This window comes from Castor canadensis, chromosome 5 (genome assembly GCF_047511655.1).
Source record: "Castor canadensis chromosome 5, mCasCan1.hap1v2, whole genome shotgun sequence".
Taxonomy (NCBI): domain Eukaryota; kingdom Metazoa; phylum Chordata; class Mammalia; order Rodentia; family Castoridae; genus Castor; species Castor canadensis.
Window position 1 is genome coordinate 2,193,128 of NC_133390.1, and position 24,867 is coordinate 2,217,994.

At 43.5% G+C, this 24,867-nt stretch overlaps 1 protein-coding gene across 2 annotated transcripts in view; it reads right to left on the minus strand.

The window, feature by feature from the left end:
- Nucleotides 1–24,867, minus strand: part of Trappc10 (trafficking protein particle complex subunit 10) — a 74,084-nt gene that overhangs the window by 48,756 nt on the left and 461 nt on the right. The window contains exons 2-3 of one of the 2 annotated variants that reach the window (XM_020152706.2): nt 7,781–7,862; nt 3,022–3,157 (exon numbers count right to left, since the gene is read on the minus strand). In XM_020152706.2, the coding sequence (XP_020008295.1) occupies nt 3,022–3,157; nt 7,781–7,862 (218 nt within the window). Of the gene's footprint in view, nt 1–3,021; nt 3,158–7,780; nt 7,863–24,867 lie in introns of those variants that run through there. The other variant, XM_074072539.1, reaches the window with a different exon arrangement.

Consider the following 24,867-nt stretch of genomic DNA (forward strand, 5'->3'; position numbering starts at 1 on the left):
GAGGAGATGGCTAGCAGACTCCCCACATGAAGAACACACAGCTTGAGGGTACAGGGAGCTCCACGTGACAAGACCACCCAAGGCCAAATGTGGGAGAGGAAAGCACAGCACTGAGAGTCCTAGAGGCTCACAAAGGCTCTTGGTTCTTCCCAGGGACTGTCAGCAAGCACACATGAGAAGTACCCAAAGCGGGACAAAACCACCAGTCAGGTCCAATGCCTGGCACTCACACAGGGCTGGGACAGGGCTTAGCAAAAACCAGAGAAGGAAGGACAGTCTTGCCACAGTAGTGAGGAATAATTCGTTCCAGACTTATCCTTGCTCCAGACCCATCAAATAATGGAAACTACACCCAAAAAACCAAAGTTAAGTGACTTCAACTGAACAAGACTCAAAAACAAACCTAGAGGAATCTTGCTACCATGGAGCAAAATAAAATTCACAGTATTTGCCATCCAAATACCATGACTGGCAGGCAGACAAAAAAGTAAGAATATACAATCCATAGCAAGTAAGAAAATCAACCAACAGTGACAGGTCCCAGAATAACACAGAGGGCAAAATTAGCAGATAAAACCATTGGAACACATCTCCCATGTAGAAGGAAGTAGGACTGAAGACAGAAGAGGAAACAAAAGACTCACGTGGAACTGCTGGGAATAAAAACTACCACATCTGAATGAAAAATACATCAAGTAGAACTGGACTGCTCAGACAATGCAGAAGAAACTGAGTTAGCAGTAAGACAAGCACAAAAAATTACCCAATGAAACAGAGAGGAAAAAGGCCTGAAAAAAACATCAATGACTGTAAGTAATAGCGTTCAGCATTTGGGGGATGACCTGGGGTGTCAGAGGTCTGACATCTGTCTCCATCTCCATATCTGAAAGGAAAAGAGGGAGGAACAGAAAAAAATACCTGAAGAAATGATAACCAAAAGCTTTCTAAATTTGATCAAAGTTATAAGTCCAGAAAGCTCTAATATCCCAAGCACAGTAAGTATGAAACATATTCCAATGCAGGTCATAAACTGTCAAAAACCAGTGGTAAAGGACAAAAAAAGATACTGTATATACAAACTAACACAGAAACAAAAATGAGATTTCTCATTGGCAACATGGAGCTCAAAATTCAGTGGAGCAACAACTTTACAGCTCTATGAAAAAACAACTGTCAAACTAGAACTCCCTATGCTGTGAAAATGTTCCTTAACAGTGGAGGCAAAATAAAGACTTCCTCATATATATAAAAACTGACCTGAAATGTGACAAACTAAAGAAATCTCAGTCAGAAGGAAATTAACATCAATGAAAACCTGCACCTATGCACAGTACAGCAGCAATGGAAACAGACCTGTGAGGGTAAAGTTGACACAGCTGTCCTTATTTTTAATCTCTGTTTATAGAAATTAGTAAGCAGAAATTAGTAACAATGTATTGTGAAGTTAAGACCCTAGGATTTGTGTTATTCTAGGACAACAATAACACAAGGCTTAATCCCAGCTACTCCAAAGGCAGAGGTCAGGAGGATCAAGGTTTGAAGTCAGCCTGGGCAAATAACTTGTAGGACCCTATCTCAAAAATATCCAACATGAGGCTGGTGGAGTGGCTCAACAGTAAGAATGCCTGCTTAGCAAACATGAGGCCCTAAGTTCAAAATCCAGAACTGCCAAAAAACCCAAAAAAAAGTAAGCATTAAAAGACTGATTTTGAGAATGATAAATAGAACACAAGTATCCGTAATATTATGCTTACAGTACATTGGTTAAAATAAGGCTGACATTTCTGATAAGTAGGAAAAAGATAGACTATTTTGAAATGGTGTTAGGCTACTGTGCTACACACTGAGACAGAAAAATTAGACCCTCTAAGACCCTCAACACCATGGCTCCTACCCACAGAAAAATAAATGAAGCTATCAAACCAAATATAAGCCATGAGTTATAAAATTCTTGAAAGCACACACAGAAGAAAATTAGTTATTATCTTCATATATGTAAATCTTCTTAAGTAATACACACTATGTAGATGACATTTCACTGCCTGCCTGATATTGTCTATACTCATATTCCTGACACTGTGGACACGGGCCGTGGAGAGAGGAGTCCACATAGCAGGCCACACAGTGTCTAACTGTGACACAGCCCCCGCTGCATGGTGGGAGATTCTCACCAGCCTGTGGTGAGAGGACCAACTTGGGCCTCTACTGCGTATATGTGTGGTTTACACAAAATACCGTTCTCTCTCCTGGAGTTCTGGTAGGTGCCATGCAGAGGGACCCATGTGACCATTATCAATAAAAACCCTGAGCTTTACTGCCTTGTACCACAGAAGCTCATACAAGCTCCCAAACTCTTCACCACTCCCATGAGACTCCCTTGGGAAACAGTACACAGGAAAGTGTGGAGGCCAGGCCCAGGCTTCCAGAGTCCTGTCTTGTTACAGCCACAAAAAAGTACCTCTGCAGCCTCGTATATAACTAAACTGTCCTAGGGTGGTGATCTACCTGTGTGCTCTGTATATCGCTAAATACTTCTTTACTAATCAGAACAGGAAGCAACTGAGATCATGAAAATACAGCTGCAAAACCCAAGGGAAGGCTCCACCACCCAGCAATTGGGCTCTGGAGTGCTTTCTGCAGAGGCATGGGGACAGAGAAGGAGGAGGAGGATGCCATCCACACACTGTCCACACAGACCTCCAGGGCCAGCAAGTACTAGGATGAGAAAAAAAGGCGTCAGGAAAACACAGGATGAAACACAGTTCAAGCTGATCAAACCCGGTGGCCACCAAGGCACAGTGAGATGGCTCACAAGACAGGAACTAAGACGTACTGAGGGATCCCCATGAATGAAGAGAAACACAAGGACAAAGCCACACATTTGGCTGAGCGATGGACATGAGAACATCCACAAAAGCATAGTCGAAAGCCAATCTAAAAACCTATGCTCATCTTAACGATATCTGGGCCCACAAAACTTCACTCCTCCTCCCTCCCTTTCTCCCCAGAGTGAACACTCACGCAGCACTCCGTCCAGTAGATGTGCAGGAAGGGGAACGTCAGCAGAGCTTTGTTTCCCTCCTTGGGCAGCAGCTCCTCTTTGAATTGAACAAAGTTCGATTCTAGGTGAATCATCTTTGGAGCCCGGCCATAGGACCTATAAAAAATTTTTTTAAAAGTCACTGACAAAACAACTCAACAAGGTACAGTAATAGTAGGGCGTATGTGACAACACCTAATTTAATCCTATTTATAAATTCAGAAGCATATGGAATATTAACCATGAATTACAACCATAATAATCAGTCCAAAAATTTAAGTGAATTATTTTGAACATGGCTCACACTCTCACGTTAATGCTTCCTCTCCATAAAACCTTCTGTTTCACCCAGGCGCTGCTGGCACATACCTGTAATCCTAGCTACTTGGAAGAGCGAGATCAGGAGGATAGAGGTTTGAGGCCAGCCCAGGGAAACAGTTAATGAGTATGCCATCTCCAAAACAACCAGAGTGAAATGGACTGGAGGTGTGGCTCAAGAGGTACAGTGCCTGTTTTGCACATACGTACACATACACACATAAAACCCCTTCTGTTTCACTCCAAAACACATGCATAATAATGCACTCATGCAAGTGTCCACCCTGCCCAAGGCCACCATCAACTTCCAAGAAGTTTTACTTGAAATAACCCAGCCTGAAAGTCACTCTAGAAGAGATGAGAGTCCCACACATCAAAGGGCAGCGTTAAGGTATTAAAGGGCACTCATGTTTCTGGAACAATCTGTATTATGCAAGTATCATTATTATTTGGTGAAAAACAACAGGTTTTTGTTAACAGAGCTCAACCCAAGAAAGCAGTGACCCCCAAGCCACACACATCTCATCTAAGGCTGAAAGGAGATCATGCTAATTTCTATACCCTAAAAAACAAACCATAGACAGGCATGATAGTGAATGCTTATAATCCCAGCTACTCAGGGTAAGAGGGCTGTGGTCTAAGGCCAGCCCAGGCAAAAATGTAAGATGCTATCTGAGCGGAAAAAAAAAAAAGGCAAAAGAAAACCATAGAAAGCAAAGGGGGTATGATTCAAGTGGTAGAGTGCCTGCCTGAACCACAAAACCCTGAGTTCAATCCCTAGCACTGTCAAACAAACAAACAAACAAAAAAAACAATGATATACATATCCTTTCCCACCCCCAGCAGCTATGTCTCTTATTTGAACATCCATAGCTGGGTTTTTTACAAATCCCAATCTAAGGGTGCTCTGTGTTTAATAAGTCAAAACTACCCACATTTACCATAATTATGCTTATATTTGAACTTAGGTACTTTCTATTTGCAAGTTATTTTTCCTGTCCTTTGTGAGATCAGTCAAATATTCATTTTTTCATTCTTTTGCTCTGCTATTCTGCTACTGATTTTTACTTTAAATATCCTACAAACTAATCCATGTCATCCAAGGTTAAACTCAAGTTTTCTATTCAAAGACTAAAGTTAATGTGCTTTGTTGAGGCACATTCTTTACTTACCCCAGACAGGATACAGTTTCTGATCATGAAAGTCTGAAAACTTTTCCCTTTACCACACTGAAAACCATTCGTCAAACGGCCACCCCAAGGCCAAGGAGTGTAAGGCCCTCAACAGTGTCTTGGTCAAGGCCTGTGGGAAAGACCCTGACCTAGTCCTGCCTCTCGCACAACAGTATGAATAACACAGAATTCTAGGAGCAAGGGCATGTTCCCTTTTGAGAAGACTGGGATTAAAAGTTATATTTTACACTGAGTTTCAATATTGGAGACTGCACATTTGGTGTTTGTTTTCTCTCCATCTTCATGACACCTGCAGTACCATGGTCTACTTCAGGGAAACTCCTGGCACTGGTTTTGCAAACCTCCCTTCTTTGTCCTGAACTCACCCACTGGAAAGGCACTGGGACTGGGGTATACCTTCCAGTCTCAGCTTTCCTCTTCTGCCCACCACCTTCCACTCTTTTCCAGAGCCTTTAAGCTCAGTCTTCCAACTCACCTGTTTGCTCTTAAGCCACACAGCTATTCTGTGCACCTGACAGTTTCAATTTTCATTTCCAAAATCAATTACTTTTACATTTTATCAAAGTAATGTGCACTTAAAAATTAGAAGAAAAAAATAAGAGAAGCCAGGTCAAAGCAGGCACTGCAGAAAAACTTGACATGCACATCTACAACATCAGCTGCCACTCTTCTTTTCCCGACTCTTCCTGTCTGAGTTTTCTAAAACTGTTATATAGTAAATTACCATAGCCCTGGGGGTTTAAAATATGAGTTCACTGTCTCACACTTCAGGCCAGAAATCCAAAATCAAGGTGTTCTCAGGGTTGGAAGCTCTGTGAGAGGATCCTCGCCCTCTCTCAGCTTCTGGTGGCTGCTGCCAAGCCCTGGCATTCCTTGACTTGTGGCAACACCCTTTTAATTTCTGCCTCCATCTCCCTTTGGGTCTTGTAAGGACACTTCTTGTAGATTTCAGGTCCACCTTAATCCAGGCTGACCTCACAGTGAAAGCCTTATCTTACTTACACCTGCAAAGACCCTCATCCAAATCAAATCCCATTCTGAGGTTTCGGGGGGACATCTCTCTCCTGAGACAGTACGTTCTCTTTCCTAAATCTCTTCTCTAGAAGAGAAATGGTAATCTCTCCCTGGGGAAGCCCCATTTTCCTGAAATGAATTGGGAAGTCTGTCTGCAGACTTCCTGGGTCTCCATAGCCCTTTTCCGAGCCTCCTGCATTGCTTCATATCTGAGCTTCTCTGTGCACAGAAGGACCTTCCAGGCTCCTGCAAAGGTGGGCAAAAGCCATCACTCACTGCACAGAGGGAGTGAGCTCCTGGGTCTCACTGCATCTTGTCCACATCTCTTCTAACACCATTTCCCAACCAGGTCCTGTACTTTGTCACTTGTCATGGACTCACCTGCTCACATGAAGATGGGTTCCACTTTCTTGGTGTTTCTTTCCCAATTTCTCCATCTGTCTTCCTTCTCCCCAAAGTAAGTCCACAATCCTCAGCTGCTACTGTCCCCTCCCCCCACTCTGTTTGTTATGGTTTGGATATAACCCTCAAAGTTCATGCATTGGAAATTTATTCCACAATGCAACGGTGTTAACACATAGGACCTCTAAGAGGTGATCAGGGCATGAGGGCCCTGCCCCATGAATAGATTCATGCAATTATCCCAGGAGCAGCTTCCTGTCATGATGGGCTGATCAGAAGACTTCACCCTCCTCTCTCCACTCATTATGTTATTAAATGCCACCCCTCAGTCTTAGACCTCTCAGCTTCCACAACCATGGGTCAAATAAATTTTGGTTCATTACAAATGACCTGGTCTGTGATATTCTGTTACAGCAGTAAAATACAAGCCACAGCACTGTCCCTCTGCATTTATACCACCGAAGTCTCTACTCTTGCTTGGTGGGCTTTCAGGACATGAAGAAATGAATACATATATTAAATCAATGTAGCTTCTCTATTTCTTTTTTCTCTCATTCATTCTTGTTTCACGAACATACTTTGTTTCTTGTATCTTTTTGAATGTTTAAGAATATATACTTATTTGAAATTCTTCACAGATTACTCCATTTCTTCAGATATTAAATTCTTCCATTTGCTGAACTGTTTTTTTCTCCTTAACAGCATTGGGCCTCCTCGTGTGTTGAACAATTTTTCTCAAAGAACATCTTTCACATTCTGTACTCTTTATATTAAATATTAGTCACTAAATGCATACCTTGTAAGACACTATAATTAGGCACAGCAATAGACTACATTCACTAGAGAGCCTGGATAAGTCATCCCCAGGGACCACACTAGTTCTTCACGTTTGGAAGGTGAATCACATGGACATGCATAACAATGGGAAACTGCATACACCTTCATTAAAATCAGGTTACCTATACTGACAAGTCAAAATCCAAACATTTTTTCTCAAATATTATCCCATCTTGCCAGAAAAAAACTCTCAGTCAACGATTTCCTCTGGACAAGTTACTAGATGACCCACAACACACAAATAGGACCACTGTAGGGGTGGTTGGCCTGACTTTGACCTGGCTTCTCTTCTAATTACTAAGTAACATCTCTCTCTCTGTAGCTTCTCATCCTTAAGAAAAGCATACAGGAGTGCAGACAGAGAGAGGCTCTTATAAAACAGTAGATACAGCCCAAGTCAATATGCAGGTACATGTCTCCTTTACAAAGTACTTGTATCTTTAAAACACTATTAGCCAGGAAGAATCATATGTCATTCATACAAAAAACAGGTGTCAGCCAATGTCTCATCAACAAAACCATTCTGGAACCAAGTATGATGGCTCATACCTGTAGTTCTAGCACTCAGCCAGGAGGATCCAAAGTTTTGAGTCCAGTGTGGGCTACATAGCAGGAGAGAGGGAGGGAGGCAGGGAAGGGAGGTAGAAAGAGAGACAGGTAGGGGGAGGAATGAAAGAGAAAAATGGAAGGAAGAGAGGGATGGAGGAAGGAGGGAGGGAAGGTCCCAAAGTTGGGTGTGGCTCAGTGGCAAGTGCTTGCATAGTATGCACGAGGCCCTGAGTTTCATCCCCAGCACCATTAAAAGAAAATAAAGAAAAGAAAATCATTTTAGAGACTAAGACTCACAGATTATATGAGGCCACTCTGTTCTTGAAGTATACTTTAGAACACAGGCATTAGCTTGTATTACTTCACTTGCTCACATAAACACCTAAAAACTGAAGAGGAAGTTACAGCAAACACAAAGACACCGTACCTTCTCCATTCCATCGGTTCTCTTGGAAGCTGCTGGGAGAGTGTTGGATAAACAGAGGTAAATAAATTGTGATCTCCAGCACCTACATGGGGAGTAAAGAGAAATCCAGTTATGGCACTGCAAGATGAATATTGGCAAAACAGGTTCTAAAGTTTGTGAAGTTCGTATTTTCAGTTAATTTTATATTTAGTGAAATGACATCATAAAGCAAGATTGTTGGTGTCTCTAAATGACTAATTTCAAAAAAATGCAGCACTTGATGTATGTAGCTGAACTTAACCCTCACACACCTCCACGAAGTAGCTGCAGCTTTCCATAGAAGACAAGCCTAGAAGCCAGGGAGCACTGGAGCCAGCTCAGCCCCCAGCCTCCTGTGATCTACAGTCCTGCTTTCTAAAACTGAAGAACAGAAAACCACACAGGTCAGGAAACCTGGAACATGAGCATGATTCTTCCCCCAAATTAACTCAGTGTTCATCCAATGCCAGCAGGAGCTAAAATGCACAGCACTCCCCATGTGCAAGGCACCCAAGGTACCTACCAGACATCCTTTCATTTCATTCTCCCCAGAACTCCTGGGAGGAAACACAAACACAACCCCAGCTCATCGTGGGAGGTTTAACTGTGGCCACCTGACCTCAGTGAGGTTAGCAAAGTGACTGTGTAGAGCAAAAAAGCCTATCCAAGCAGTCCTGGTTACAACCCGGGTGTGTGTGACATCACACACTGCACACTCAGTTTGTCATTCAGCTCTTAGCTTTAACAGAACTGAAAATCCACTTAGTTCTCTTGAAATGATAACACAACCATATTTTACTTAAACTAAGAAAGAACCTTTTAATATAGATGACTAAAATTGTTATACTCAGAGGACCCTCTTTATGGAAAACCATTTTCCTAATTGCTTCTATATTGATCCTAAAGAAGTCATTGGGAATTGATGTGGACCATTAACACAGTTGCTTATTTTGCTATCATAAGCCTAAAAAAAAAAACCCTCCCCCAAATCACGTAGCAATATCAAGCTACTGGGGAGAAAAATCACATTCCTGTGGCATCAGGGGTGGCATTAGGAACCTAACTGCCTGGTCAGCTCCACTGCTGAGCCAGGTGACTGAGCTCAGGGATCACTCACCTTTCCTGTGCTTCAGAAACCAGATATGAAGGGGTTAAGAGCAGCTCCCCAACAGAGCCAGGCTGAAAGTAAGTAAGTCAGTGCCCACACACAAGTCCAAACGAGGCCTGACAACAGTAGTCAAAGGGCTGCTATTACCAGATTTTTGTGAAGATAAAAACAATTTTTGTTTTTAAAGTATCACTTTTCTCATGCTCATTTATTTGATAATCATCTTGGAAATCAATAAAATTACAGGGCTGCTGGAGTGGCTCAAGTAGTAGAGAACCTGCCTAGCAAGCGTGGGGCCTAAAGTTCAAACCCCAGTACTGCCAGAAAAAAGAAAAAATTTAAAGAAATCAATAAAATAAGACAATCTTGAGGGCTGGAGGTGTAGCTCAGTGGTAGAGCACTGGCCTGTGAGAGACCCTGCGTTCAATCCCCACCAAAGCAAGAAAAACAAAAACAAAAACCTTCTGTTAGCTACAAGTTGCTTATCTTTGATGGCCAATTTCTGTTGCCGCTTTGAAAGGTTTCAAGATTACTATGTAAAAATCATTCCTCCTCACCAAGTAGAAGTTAAGTCAACTTCATGGAAGCTTTCTTCTCTTTCACTTGGTTTTCTACACAACTACTCCCCCCACCACACACACACCACACTTAGTCGTTGCAATGCAGTCTCAAGCAACAGCACACAGAGTAAAGAATAAGCTACCGTCCCTAAGCTGGTCTCCCGTAGGAAACCCTGCTGCCCAGAGGTCTATGTCCAGGTAGACTAGAAGTAGCAATTCTTATGTTCTATCATGACTAACCTTTAACCTGTCCTAATCTAAAAGGTTATAGCTCAATCTGCCAGGAGCAAAGATGTCATCTGACACACTAGGGGACCATGGTGGCCCCAGTTCCTGTTAGGGCCCAGCTGTGTTCCCCCAAAATCCATATGTTGAAATCCTAACCCCCAGTACCTCAGAATATAACTGTATTTGAAGATAAGTCCTTTGAAGTTGATAAGATGATTAAGTTAAAATGAGGTCTTTAAGGAAGGCCCTGATCCAATCTGACGTAGAGCCAAGACACAGAAAGAAGCAGGACACTTAACAAGCTAAGGAGTGAGGGCTCAGAAGAAGCCCAGCCTGCCAACACTTTGATTTGCACTTTTAGCCTCAAGAACTGGGAGAAAACAGATTTCTGCAAAGCCATCCAGGCTGTGGCCTTCTGCTATGGCAGCCCTGGTGCCCCTGATTTTGATGGAAAGGCCAAATTCTCCAAACCCATTGAAGCTCTGCAGTAAAGAATATGAAGAAAAAGCACTATAATTTTTCAGAATACATAGCTATTATTAATTATTTTATTCTTAAATATTTATATAAAGTACTATGAAAATGAGAGATGCTTTTGACAATGGGGTACGATAACAGTTGCATGAAGGACAGGAGAAAGCTGAAGTATAAAACCCCAAGAGAACTCAAATCTCAGCTCACAAGGTAAGTTATTAAATTAGCAGCACATTTTTGGTAGCTTCCTGAAATAGCCCACGGGCTAAAGAGAAAGCCTCTAGAGCTGAGACCTGGCTGTGACAGCAACTTCCCCCAAGCAGCAGAGGCCTGTGCAAACCAGCCGGGACCAGGAGCGTAAGAAAGCTACCAACAGAGAATCCTGTTCAGAAAACCTGAGTCTATTTTCTTGACTTCTAGGGTATTAAAAGAGTCAACTCATACCATTTCTTTCTTTTTCTTTCCTTCCTTCCTTCCTTCCTTTTCTTCCTTCCTTCCCTCCCTTCCTTCCTTTCTTCTCTCTCCATCCTCCCCTTCCCCTGCCCTCCCTCCTTCCCTCCCTTCTCTCCTCTCCTTCCTTCCTTCCTTGGTGAGGACTTATCCAAAAAACTTGTATCCAAGAAATTCAAAACATAGTCCCATGAACACAAATTTCTCTACCTGTGCATAGCCACCTATGCTATCAGTGCTCACGGACAACTAGAGAGATGTGAAGATAGAGGCCTTGGTCAAGGAGTGCACACTGGCCCTGACCAATGAGTGTACTGCAGGGGTATATGGAGACCACTTTGGCCTAAGCCCCTCCTAAGCATGGCAGCACCTGACTGAAGGGCAGTCATATGGGTCCCCAAATGTGAAGGGACAGTAAGGGAAATGGCGTGAAGCAGCTGTTCCCTGCAGAGGAATGGGCACTACCTCTCAGTGTGTTGCAAGTGTACAACACACTTTGAGGAGCTGTGTGTAGCAAGGCACAGCTCCAAGAATCCCCAGAAAGGGAAGCAGAGCCCTAGGGTATGATCATCAGAACCACTTGGCTTTCCCAAAACTTTGCCAGTTGTGCTGCACTTCCTGTTACATGCAGTCAAAGAACCAACAGTCTTCACTACTCCTGAGTTAACTGCTGCATTTGGCAAGGTTTTACAAGTCCATATTCACGCACGAATTATGCTATGTAAAGCTCTTTCTGTTTTCTCAAAGGTGGGGGATCAAAGGGTAACTAAGCATAATAGATGATATGTCATCAAACTTGAGTCTTAGTCTGTTCTGGCTGCTATAACAAAACACCATGAGCTGGGTGGCTCATCAACAACAGATGTTTATTTCTCACAGTTCTAGAAGGTAGAAGATCAAGGTGCCTGCACGATGAATGTCTGGTGAGGGTTCACTTCCAAGTTCACAGGTGGCATTGTTCTCTCTGTGACTTCCCACGGTAGAAGGGGCAAGGGGTGAGAAGCTCTTAGAGGCCTCTCCTAAGAGCACGTTCATGGGAGATCTATCCTCATGACCCAATGCCCTCCCAGAGGCCCCAGCCCCTAACACCTTCGCACCGGGGTGACAGCAAAGAGGACAGCCACTGGCTCACAGAAGTCAAGAGAAAGCAATCTGCTCACTGTGCATACAGAGACAGTACTGTGGCCCAGCAGGCCCAGAACCTAAGAACAGACCAAGAGAAGGCCATAGAAACCCAGGAGCCGGGAACTTCTCAATGGGCCCAAGGTCACACAACCAGTGAGCACTAAGGCTGGGATTTAGACCCAACAGCCTTGCTTTGGACTCCATACTTTACTGTGCTCTACGCCGCTTCTCAGTTCCCTGACTACTAAGTTTACTAATTAAACTGCAGAAACTGTCTCAACAATGGTGGTTCCAGAAATCTTCTGTTCACAGAGTGAACTTCTCTCTCAGCTGCTTATCCTTGTACTGAGGCTTATACATGCAAAGATGTGAAATGCTAACCCAGAAGTATAAAAGATGGGAAGTTGTAAGCATGAGAAAGAGGCAACGAAAAACAATGTTCAGCCAAATAGGAGCTGATGCACAACTTTCCTGAATACTTGCACCATGAGTTCAAGATCAGTATATGCATTTGGACAGTTATGTTAGGTAAAAGATCTTACTTAAAGATTTTAAATGTGTGATCACAGGTCTTCTGTCAAGCTGAAGACCCTCTGGCCTTGGTGGTCTTCTGTCGATCCAAAGCCAAAGCACCTTTGAAAAGGGTGCTTATAACAAAGGCTTATCAGTAATAGTGTTTAACAGTAGTTAACAAATTAATAATTTGGATACTTACAAAAAAAAACAATTTAAAATGTTTGTTGATACTGTTGAGGCGATAGCTGCCCTATCTCCATGTCTTATTCTAAAAGGGTTAGATGGGCTCTATATGGCCTCACAGCTCCACAGCACTCATGGGTGGAAAAACAAGGATGGACTTTAGCCAACACCTGAGAAAGAAGTGTCCACATCTGGAGGCTCTTTGCCAGGAGCCAGGTAAGCTCCTGGTTGGGACTCGTGGACCGTCAGGAGCAGTGGAGCAGTTGGAATAGGACTACAGGCTCCTCCAAGAAAGATTTTAGGATTCTACTTTTGAAAAAAGAAAGTCACAGGAAATACATAACTTATCTAGCATTTGCTGTTCAGAAATTTTTACAGAAATAGGCACGCTGTAACTAGGAAAACGGCAGGTCAATATGAGGCAGTATGAAGCAGCTCACTCACCTCGCCCAGGGCCGAAGCATGTGTGTGTCTGTCCAGAGACCGTGTGAATATTAATCTCGTCAACAGTTTTTACTAAGACAGACCTTCAGATGGACAATAAAACATCCAAGGTCACAGGGTGGGAGGTTACCTCAGCCTGTTCAATAACACATAGCTGTAATTCATGTACAATGTCAACACTGTAATGAAAATTAATTAACGCTCCAAACTGGGAGCTTTCATCAGGAAAACATAAAACTAACATCAGATGTATTAATAGTGAAGCAGGGACCCACCCCCTCTCACCTCCACACACACACCAGTGGTCCCTCCAGAGTAAGAGTCTTTCACATTTGGGAGTGGGGAAGGAGTGAAAGTCTAAGAGAAAGGAAAATAGTAACTGAAGAAAGGGCCCAGATTCTGTAACTAGGAAGCAAGGCTTAGTATACTCCCCAAGATGACAAGACAAATGACTCTTACTTCTGTGCATAGGCACTACCCTCCCTTCATCAGCTGGTATGTGAGAAGGAAAGCAAGGGAGGGAGCCCTCCACGATTCTGCACCTCCACAGCCATGTGTACAGATCCATTCTACAACTGACATCATAGAGAGCTTCTTCCCTTGGCTGCCAGCTGTCACAGATCCCTGCCTCAGGTCTGCCAAAACTCATCAACCTTGCCCCTTTGCCACTGGCTTTAATAATGCCCATCTCAGCAGGACTAGCCTTTCTCCTGGTCATTACTGTGTCCTCTGCTTTTTCTCCCCCAGATCCTCATCAGTGCACACACATGGTCTTCTTCACTTTGCTTTTCTCTCCAACTCCCAGTCTATGTAACAAGTACTCCCCTCAGTAGAAGTGATCAAAGGGAAAACAGTGCAGATACCTTACTGTGCACTGGGTTTTGTGCTGTGGAAATATGCAGAAAAGGAACTACAATTGACACATAAAGATTACTCACAAGATATAAAATTCCAAAGTCTTTTTCTGTTTTAACTTAAATTAACATTTACACTAAGGATTTTCAGAGGGCCGAATGATCATTTCTGACCAAAGGGACAACAGTCACTTTCTCCCACCCTCAGAGACCAGACTAGACTTGTAAAGAATTTAAAAAGAAAAGATTGGATAACTGCATCTCAGCATAAGAATACTGAAGAATCTGTATATAACAGTTTTGGGATATTTTGTTTTTGTTTTTTAAGCAAGAACAAATACAGGAGCATTGAAACAGTCTGGATAAGACTGTTGGTGTGTTGAAAAGAGATGCTACCTGCTCCTGGCATGCCCCGCCCTGGTGCTATGGACAGAAGGGTTCCCATCTTTGCTTTTCCTTATTCCTCCTTCACCTCCCTAAAGTGAGCCTTTGTTCAAGAATTACCTTCTCAACGAGGCCTAACTGCAGCTTCCAAACGGCACAACCATTAAGGAGATTTGGCAAATCCATCAAAGTTACACATTAGCAGAGCCTCACGCCCTTGTGTGGTTCTATCCCAGCAGACGCAAGACAATTGCAAGCACCAGGCCAGTCAAGGCTGGGCTCTATGAGGCAGCAGAGACTCAAATCCCACCAACAGGATTAGCAGGCCGAACCACAGAACACAGAACAGGGAGCTCCACAGGCTGTGAAAGGAGTGGGAGGGCTGCACATACTGGCGGTGTGCATCTAGGGAAGAACGCAAATTACGAAAATGGTGGGGTGGACAACTCCTCTTCCAAGAGAGGAAAGTATGCAAACGTTTAATTTTCTAAGTGGAAGGAATAAACCATAAAAACTGTAATAAAATATTGAGGAAAGGGGGGGGTTGGGTTAGAGAGGACAAAATACAGTATCTGGGGAAGACTGGTTCCGGTATTCTGGTGGACACCAGAATTCCCCAATGTTCCAGTCCCTTAGAGAACATGATGCAGTGTTTGAACAGAACCAGCACACACCCTCTTTGTACTCTTAAATACTTCTGGATGACTTGAGATACCTAATACAATGTGAATGCTAGGTAAGTAGGTGTTATATCATTCAGGGAATAATGGTAAGGAAAAAACTCTGAATGTTTCTGATCCACAGTTGGTTAAACTCACAGAGACAGAACCCAGTGATACAAAGGCCAACTGTATATACTACATTTCTTTAAATATACTTCATTTTGTAATTTGGCTTTGGAAGTAATTATTTTATACAGTTATAGAAAAAATTAATTTTTAAGTTTTCCCTAACAAATCGAGAAAACTAAAACTACTAAACTTAAACATACGCACACACGCTTGTCAGTATAACCAGAGAGAAACCATGACAAGTGGCTCTAAAACTACAGTCATTCAACTGTTCACTCCTAGCAGGACCCATGTAAATGTCACAAAGAATTGCTTAAAAAAAAAAAGTTGAGCATGTGCTCCTGGGTCCTGGTGTTGCTGGCAGTACTAAATGCTGCCATCTAGACCAGGACTATGGGACAGGGTTGCACCTCAGCCCCCATGCAGCTTGCTCATCTGGAACCTGGCAGCCCAGGATTGCATCTAACAGGCCCTCCTGGGTTCCCATGAGCTCAAGCTAAGTTTGAGAATATCCACTCTAACTCTATCACTCCACTCCCCAGTCTCACAAGAATTGGGATTTTTGATGCAGAAGAAAGAAAATATAGAAGACAGAGCAGTTAATTAAAACCCTGCAATCTTGAATTTTAATTGAAAAGACCACCTTTAAAACACAAAAAGGCCTTGTTCCTAGCTCTGTCCACTGAAAAGGCCTAAGAGCAACAAGAAGCCCAAGCTAAGCCCAAGTCTGCAGACTACAGTCTTGACATGCCGTTTACACTGAAAGGAACAAGGTTCCTTGGACGAATAGCTGACTGTAATCAGGAGCACAAAATGTACAAAGTGCACTAGAAACCTCGTCATAGCAGACAGTGAGGAACCTCAGAAGCCAGCTTGGAAGAGGCCCTTCCTGGCCAAAGACGGAACCACATGCACATCAAGGAGGCAGCTACTGCAATAGCCCAAAACTAACCAACTATTTCATGACCTTAAGAAGAGATAGCAACTACCAACACTTGAAGATGCTAGTGAATCAACTCATTCTGAAAGCAGCTATGAAAAGGGAAAAGGCCAAGCATACAACATTACCCTACCACTGGGTAGCCCAGACCTGATATATGTACACACACACATTTCTATAGCAATATTCTAATAAGTGAGAAAGAAACGTTAAACTTAGAACACCAGCATTTTGGAATCTTTAGGGAGTTGGTGGACAGATGGTCATCATGCACTGCTGACGAAGGGCATACCACCAGCAATCAGTCTTCCCAAAAGCCCCCGAAATCCCAGCTGGAGCTGGCCTACCAGTGAGACCTCTTCAGGACAGATTGGTGCAAATGACTGCAAGCAAGAAAAGGAGCTGGAGAGAAGTCAAGGTTCTAAGAGAATCACCTCATTTAAAAACTTTATTTAGATACTACTTAAAATAGTCTTAAAAAGATACTTAAGACCCATACAAGGCTGGGCTTAGTGGTACATGCCTGTAATCCCAAGCACTTGAGAGGCAGAGACAGGAAGATCATGAGTTGGAGGCCAGCCTGGGCTTCATATTTATAGCAAGACCCTATCTCAAATAAATAAATTAGGAAAGAAAAGGGAAATTTAATATCTCTTAATATTTTATATTAAGTTGTTTTAGGCACGATAAAGGTTTTTGCAGCTATGTTTTTCAAAAATTCTTACATTTTAAAGATATATACTATATTTGTCAGCTTGAGTCACAACAAACACACAGGCCAGAGACCAGAGACCTCAGCAGCATAAATGTGTTTCTCACAGCACTGGGGCTAGAACAGGCACAGTACATCCACTTATGGTAAAGGCCTGGTTCTGGCCTTGAAGATGATCAACTTTCTTCTATGTCCTCACCCGGCCTTTCCTCCATAGGGGAGGAAACCCCTATTCCTCCATAGGGGGATAGGAACAGGGGACTGAGGACCTTTCTTCCTCTTCTTATAAGGCCACTATCCTATCATGAAGGGTCTCACCCTCCAGCCTAATCTAACCCCAATCTAACCAATTACTTCTCAAAGGCCCCACCTCTGAGTACTATCACACTGGGAGTCAGAGCTTCAGTGAGTGATTTTGGAGGGGCATATTCCGCCCACAACACACTTACGGATTTATAAGGCATCTGAGACTTGCTTCACAAGTCTTCAGGACAAGGCAGGGAGTAGGGGTAGAGAGAAGCAAGATCAGCCAATTCACCCAACTGTTGAAGCTAGGTACGTTTCTTTATACAATTCTGTCTGCTTTTGACATGCTGCTAGTTTCCACAATAAAAAACATGAAATGTTACAATTCGGCCATTTCTGTTATCCTATTCTCTTTCTTCCTTTTTCCTTAGTACTATTCACCCAACATACTACACAATTTGTGTGTACTGTCCATCTTCTCTTGTTAGGACGTGACCTCTAAGATAGATGTGATCTTTGCTTACTGATGTGGTCCACATCAGGGCCTAGCATGGAACAGGTACAACACAATACTTGCTGGCTGGTGAATACAGCCCAGCTCTTTCATGCTGCATACCCAGGACCCCCAACACAAAAGGACATCTTAAAAACAGAAGTAATAACAGTGCTGGGGGGGTGGTACTGGGGTTTGAACTTAGGGCCTTGAGCTTGCCAGGCAGGCACTCTACTGCTTGAGCCACACCCTCTGTGGCTTTAGCTTGTTTTTAGATGTAGTATGCACTTTTGCCAAGGCCAGCCTCAAACCACAATTCTTCTACTTCTGCCTCCTAAGCAGCTGGAACCATAGGTATGCTACTTTGCCTACTCTGTCTTTTGAGATAAGGTCTTGCTAAATTTTTGCCCAGGCTGTCCTTGAACAGTGCTCCTCTTATCTCCAACTCCCAACTCCCAAGTATCTGGTATTATAGATGGACCCACCACACTTGACCCAAATTTCTGTTGTTTAAAACAACCCAATCTGTGGTTTGTTCTGGCAGCTCAAGGAGACTAACACAGGTGTAATCAAATAGAAAATTAGCATGTGCGCGGTTTCCCTCTGGTGCTATTTCAGTTCACGTTCTAGGCATGTGTCTGGCCATGGCTTGCAGACGTTAAGGTAAAGACAACAGAACAGAGAGGGCTGTGGCATAGATTAAGTGGTAGCAAGTGTGAGGCCCTGGATTCAATCCCCACCACCACAAAAAAAAAGTCTAAAAAAAAAAAAAAAAAGAACAGGTACTTCAGAAGAGGTCAAATTACCAACAAGTATACAAAAAGACCCTCAGATATAAGCACGCTAAAACAACTATGATTTGCTTTGGGTTAGACAAAGAGTTTTCAGCCCCAGGGAAAAAGCACAAGACCTAATCTGAAAAATAAACTGAAGCAAAAAGGGTTAGGGTGTGGCTCAAGCAGTAGAGTGCTTGTCCAGCAACCAAGAGGTCCTGAATTCAAACCCTAGTATCACCAAAAATAAACATTAAAATGTGTGCATTTCAAAAGACACAATTAAGAAAATGCAACATGTGCAGGTGTCTCACGCCTGTAATCCCAGCTACTTGGGAGGCTGAGATCGGGAGGATTGAGGTTCAAGGCCAGCCCAGACAAATAATTCTCGAGACCCCATCTCCAAAATAACAAGAGCAAAATGGACTGGAGGTGTGGCTCATCTGAGCTCAAACCCTAGTCCTGCTCCCTCCCCCACCAAAAAAAAAAAAAACCAGAAAGAAAATGAGAAGGTAAACCAGAAGTTGGTAGAAAATATCTTCAAATCATATGTCTAATAAAAAGACCCGTATCCAGAGAATATAATTAACTTTCACAACTCAGTTATACAAACAAGAGACGGACAAAAGACTCAAACAAGCATTTCACTAAAGATATAGTGCCAGGTGTGATGGCACACAGTTATCCCGGCACTTGGGAAGCTGAGGAAGGAGGAAAACCTAACCTTCTAAGAAGAACAGGCAAAGCTATCTGCTCAGTATCACTAGGCTTTAGGCAAATGCAAGTTGAACTAAAATCAGACACCACTTCATACAGAAGGCAGCTTCAGTAAAAGGCAGACAAGCTAGAAGAGGGGACGTGGGAAAGAGAACATCCGCACACTGCCGTGGAATGCTAAGCAGTAGAGCCACTTTGGAAAAAGCTGGCAGTTTCCTCAAAAGCTAAACAAGCTTATCGTGTGGCAGCCATTTCTTGCCTCAGACTCTTCCCATGAAAAGAAAACATGTCCACACAAAGACCCGCGAGCAAGTGTTCATGGCAGCATTATTCAGAAGAGCCAAAAGGTGAGGCCACCCAAGTGTCCAACAGGGACGAGTCATGCAGTGCGATGCCACTCAGCAGTAACCGGAGGGCACTACCAAGCTAACACACACTGCTGAGGTACAAGACTCCATGACATGACTTCTCTTGCACGAAATGTCTAGAAAATGCACTTTATAGACGTGGAAAACACAGGGAGGCAGCGTGTGGCTGGGGCGGAGCAGGGGTTATCAGCCAATAGTACAAGGGGGGCAGTGGCTGATGGAAATGCCACGATGATTGTCTCTACAAGTTTACCAATAGTCCCACAGCTGGGCACTTCCAGTCTGTAGACTACAGTTCAGTAAAGCTGTCTTTTAAAACTATAATCATTTTCCTCCTACCAAGTTGGGGTTTTCCCCTCAATCCATCAGGCTGGCAACAGATACAAAGGTCAATTCTGTCTTGCGTGATGGGGTAGGAGCTGTAGCACAGCTTGTCACAGGGTGACTGAAACGGCCACTCCACATCCGGCTTCCACACCTGGTGGTGCGCCCTGTTCTAGCTGCATGTTTGAAGTAGAATGCTCTGAGAGTCAGAAGTGTGACTTCTGAGGCCTCCCCAAATGCCAGGCAGACTTCTCCTGCACCCTGACATCCCCATTAGAAGCCCAGCCTGTGACCACAGTTACATGTCAACTGACTCACAGTAAAGAAAATTTACTTGAACACAGCTCCACTGACCTTTCAAATATGTTCCCTGGCACATAGCTTGCTTCTCTTCATTACTGGGTTCACATGTATTTCTCAATTCAAAACGTCCAAACCGAGAATGTGCTCATGGCCCAAAGCTAAGTGCACGCAGTTTATCTAAAAACAGGATGGAGTCAGGATTCAGCCTCTTTGAGCACCTTCTACACAGCTCTTCATGTGTTTCGGGAGTGTCTGCCACATGGCAGCACTACTGACACAGCAGAACAAAATGCTCACTCCCATACTTACTCAGCACCTACTATGTGCCAAGTAGTGCTCAACTAGTGCCAGGAACACAGCAGTGAACAGATAACGTCCCTGCAATCATGAACCTTACATTCCAGCCCGGACTGGGCATGGAAAGAGACAATAAGCAAAGACAAAACAAATACTTATGTCAGGGGGTGCTAAGCCAAAAAGAATGGATGAAGCAAACAAGATCACAAACAAAAGTGGGGCATGGGAGGTAGTAAGAACAGGCCTGGGGTTCAGAGACATTTGAGCAGGTGCCAGAGGCAGGCATGGAACCATCATGTCCCAGAAAGTCAAGAGAAGAGTGAGGCAAGGAGTCATAGCAAGAAGGCCAGAGTGAGTGCAGAGGCTCCAGGCACAACCAGGAGCCAGGGATAGAGAGTGGGAGGTGCTGGCTATCTCAGAGGGTGTTTGAAAGTTATTCTCTTTTCTTGTTTTAGTTTTGCTTTCTGTGGTACTGGTGATGGAACTCAGGGCCTATGGTTACCACTGAGAAGCACCCCTGCCCTGTGAAGGTCATTGTGAGAAAACAGTGAGCTACTGGAGGGGGCTATTGGCATGCTGTGATTTCCCCTTTAATGAAAGGCTAGGTGGAAACAGTGAGGCCAGCTGGGAGGACATTGCAGCATTGGTCCCAGGGACAGAGGGAGGGGGCTGCAATACAGGGAAGCAGCAGCAAAGGTAGGGAGGGGTGGTTGGATTCTAGACAGATTTCACAGATGAATAAGATGATACTTGCTAACAGAATGAGTGTCAGATCAAAGAGGAAAAAAGCCATCAATGACTCCAAGGTCACCACTCTAATTTAAAAACCACAATACTGTGAAGAGACGGACAATTCATGTGAGAGCAGATACAGACAAGATATGACTGAGAGGAGGAAGAGAGAGAGAAGAAAAAGGGGGACACAGAAGGAGAAAGGGCCAGATGAGGCTCGGAAGAAATACAGGCATAGAAACAGGCAAGGTTGATGCTTAAGGACTGGCAGTCTCCAGTCCTCCTTGTCTGTCAGCACAGAGCTGGTGGGAGGCCAAGCCCAGCAATCTACACGCAACTCTACACTCACATTAAATCATGCCATTTGCATGAAGACACCGTCAGTCAGCACAGAATTTTCCTAGTACAAAACCCCTGCTCCAACTGTTAGGATATGAACACTTGATAAAACATGGGTTCTAACTGCTTAATAAATGGAATTATTAGGTATTCCTTTCAGCTTAGAGTTACCCTCAAAAACTCACTGAGACATTAAAGGACCATGACCAGGGAAAATGGAGGGATCTCTTCTCAGCTAACTTCTTTTGCACATATTCATTCTTTTAATTCCACTCCAACCTAACTATGTTTCACAGTTGAGGTCCTGAGAACTGACACAGATTATGTATGACCAATGTCACATCATGAAGGCACAACTGCTCCTAACCAGTTTAGGCAGAAATGACACACCTGTAAAGTCATGTGAGCACACATGATAGTGGTGCTTTCCCTTCCTGACCTGCAGACACACCCAAGCAGCAACCAAGGGTTCCAGAGGAGAAGGGTTCTGCCCACTGCTCAATCACTGGCTGGCTACTAGCTTGAGAATTCAACATGAACCAAAATCAGCATTTATGTTTACTAAGTAAGCACGAACACGTGGACATGCGCACTTAAAGTTACTTTATTGGTAACAAAACTGACAGTGCTTAAATTGCAAGCATCTTATTTTTCAAGCTTGTGGAAAATTGCAAAGTTTAAAAACTTTAAACTGCAAGGGAAAACCCAAATTCCACAGATGGTAGACCTACTCATTTCTGCTGCCATTTTCCCTTTTCAGAGTGTCTATCATCAGACTGAAACTCAAATACAGAGATTCAAGAAAATAAACGGGAAAATAAGATGTAACTAGTGAAAAGACATCATCTGGACAGACAGGACTCTCATCCTACAGTATGTGCTATCTTAGGTACGAAAGCCACTTTTGTGGAAGTGGAACTTTTTCCACTGAATGAGACCGCTGGACAAGAAATATGTTCGTCCTAACACAACCAGGGTCAAAACCCTAAGTCTTTATTCTGAAACAAAGAAATGACTCTGTGGTTGGAAAAAAAAAACAAAACTAAGCTAACACTTACATTAGATCAAATTGATATGCTGAGTTTGTTTCAGTTTCATTGAGCATTTTTTCATGATTAATAAATTATACAGAAAGTATTCAAATTTCTGATTGGGTGATTCATCCCCCAACCCCACTGCAGTTCAGTCAGCAGGCAAGTACACTACAGTTACTCTTCAGCACTTACAAGTCTTGGTTTAAACAGACCCCCTACAGAGGGATTCAAAGTGGCTCAGGCCTGTAATCCCAGCTACTTGGGAGGCCGAAATCAGGAGGATCGTGGCTCGAGGCCAATCCAGGTAGTTTTGTGAGACCCCATTTCCAAAATAATCAGAGCAAAATGTACCAGAGGTGTGCCTCAAGCAATAGAGCACCTGCTTTGCAAATGCAAAGCCTTGAATTAAAACCCCAGTCTCACTCCTCCCCCCCAAAAAATTATGAGTTAAGATCTATGAAAACTTTTAGGTAGCTTCAAGATAGTTAGTATTAAAATAATCCAGCCAAGTTTTCAGGTAATTATCTATCCTATTGACCCTTGACCTCTAGGAACCTTTCATTATTTTCATGCCCACATATTTACCAGTGTTAGTCCCATACATTCCTAAATTTACCTGAACCAATTACATCCCACATATTTCTCAAAAAGGTCTAAGCACAATTCATTTTCTCTGAAGTAAAACATTCTCTAATTCTATAGGGGGCAAAACCAGAACAATCATAAACTCTACTTTCAACTTTAAATGAGCACAGACCTCAAAAGAGTTTAGTGGTTAGGTAAGCGTTCAAGATCTGAAGGAAGAACATTACAAACAAGATGGAAAAGACTGTTTAAAATACAGGTGCTGCATACTAAGAGAATTCTGTACACAATGCTGAAAAGTTGTGAGCAGTAAACTGGCCTCCGGGTGAATTTTTTTTCAAGCATTTCCCTACAATCTTTGTGCTGCTTCAAAACACGCACAGCTGAACTACGGAACAAGATAAAGGAATGAAGCAAAACCAGGAGGAACGCTTACCAAAGTTGCAGGCCCAGATATGGGAAAATATAATCTCAAATGTGAACCATGAAGTCATAACTTTCAAATGTTTAAAGGAATCTCTGCTGGTTTTCCCAGTAACTGTCTTGGAATGCTTACTGAAGCCTCTTTCTCTTCTGAGATGCCAACAAATGAAAGGTTGTACCTTCCAAGACAGTGACACCATCAGCACAGCACCTTCTCATCCTGATACCTCAAATACTGGGAAAACCCCCACATATGATACCCCAGTAGCCTGCAGGAGGGACACTGCTCTCTGTAGCTGTCATGTGTGCATGTATAAAACACAAAACGTCTCAAACACTGACTAACCAGGACAGCAAAGTCCACCCCATTAGCCACTGCTGAACCCATAGAACTTAGGAGCTTCATCTTCAGAAGGGTATTTCCAAATTGCCCACGGACAGTATTAGTGTCACAGGTAGGAAATACAGTCAGATACATGCATGCCCCCATAAACACTATTCCCTCAGCACTCATTCTGTGCACAGCACTTCCACAGAACACGTCGCCTGACTTGGAAGACACTGAATCCAAACGTGAACAGAGTGCAGCTTAATCTTCCCTAAGGAAATCAGGAAGCATCTGGGTGTGGCAGGGCCTCCAGACCAGCTCTGCCACATCTGTCCATTCTGCCTGCAGATACACATTCTGGCAAGACTCAGGTGACATTCTGGGAAGGGAAAAAAAAAAACCAAAAAAACAGCTACTGCTGGAACTATGCAAGTCTTTCAACTTTAAGTGAGACAAAGTAAACCTAAGAAAGTCTATCATCTAAAGATGAAGAGACAAACTCAAATACACAAGAGGGAGCTCACAAGGAGAATGCCAGTTCATCCCCTGAGAGGGAAAGAAAGGAGGAAGAGAGACAGGAAAAGAGCATGGGGAGCACTGGAGACCTACAGAACAGCCTGCTTCCACCCAGGCACCAAGTTTTACAGTAAAAAGAGTGCTTCCTTTCAAATCGTGGGAGACAATTTAGAAAAACTGCACAAAGCCATGAACACCACAACAGTCAAAAATGCTAATATGTATATTCTGAAAGATGGTTCTGCAAGTCATCAAAACGCCAGCCAACATTTCAGCATTTCTTATAACTGAATTGTTTTTAAAAGTATTTCATTCTAGCTGAGCGCCAGCGGCTCACACCGTAGTCCCAGCTACTCAGGAGGCAGAGATCAGGAGGATGGCGGTTCGAAGCCAGCCCGGTCAAATAGCTTACAAAATCCTATTTCTAAAAACAAAACAAAACAAAAAACTCAACACCAAAAAAAAAGGGCTGGGAGAGTGGCTCAAGTGGTGAAGCAGCTGCCTAGCAAGTAAGGCTGTGAGTTCAGTGCCGCCAGGAGAAGAAAGCATTTAATTCTAAAGTTAAACACTTAAAAATTAGAGGAGTTTCTTCTGCAGCAGAAAACCAGTCCTTTGTGCGAGCATTCAATGTGGGGAGGGAACCGACATGTCGAAAGGCGCAGACCAGCTGTCCAGAGCGAGGACTTTGCCCTGACCGCCGAGCCTGGGCCTCTCCGGAAAATGCCCTGGGGGCTGCGGGTCGCAGCGAGGACCGTGGCGGTCAGCGCGAGCAGAGCGGGCCCGCGGGAGGCCGGCTCGTCCCGGCCCAGCAGCTTGGCCGGG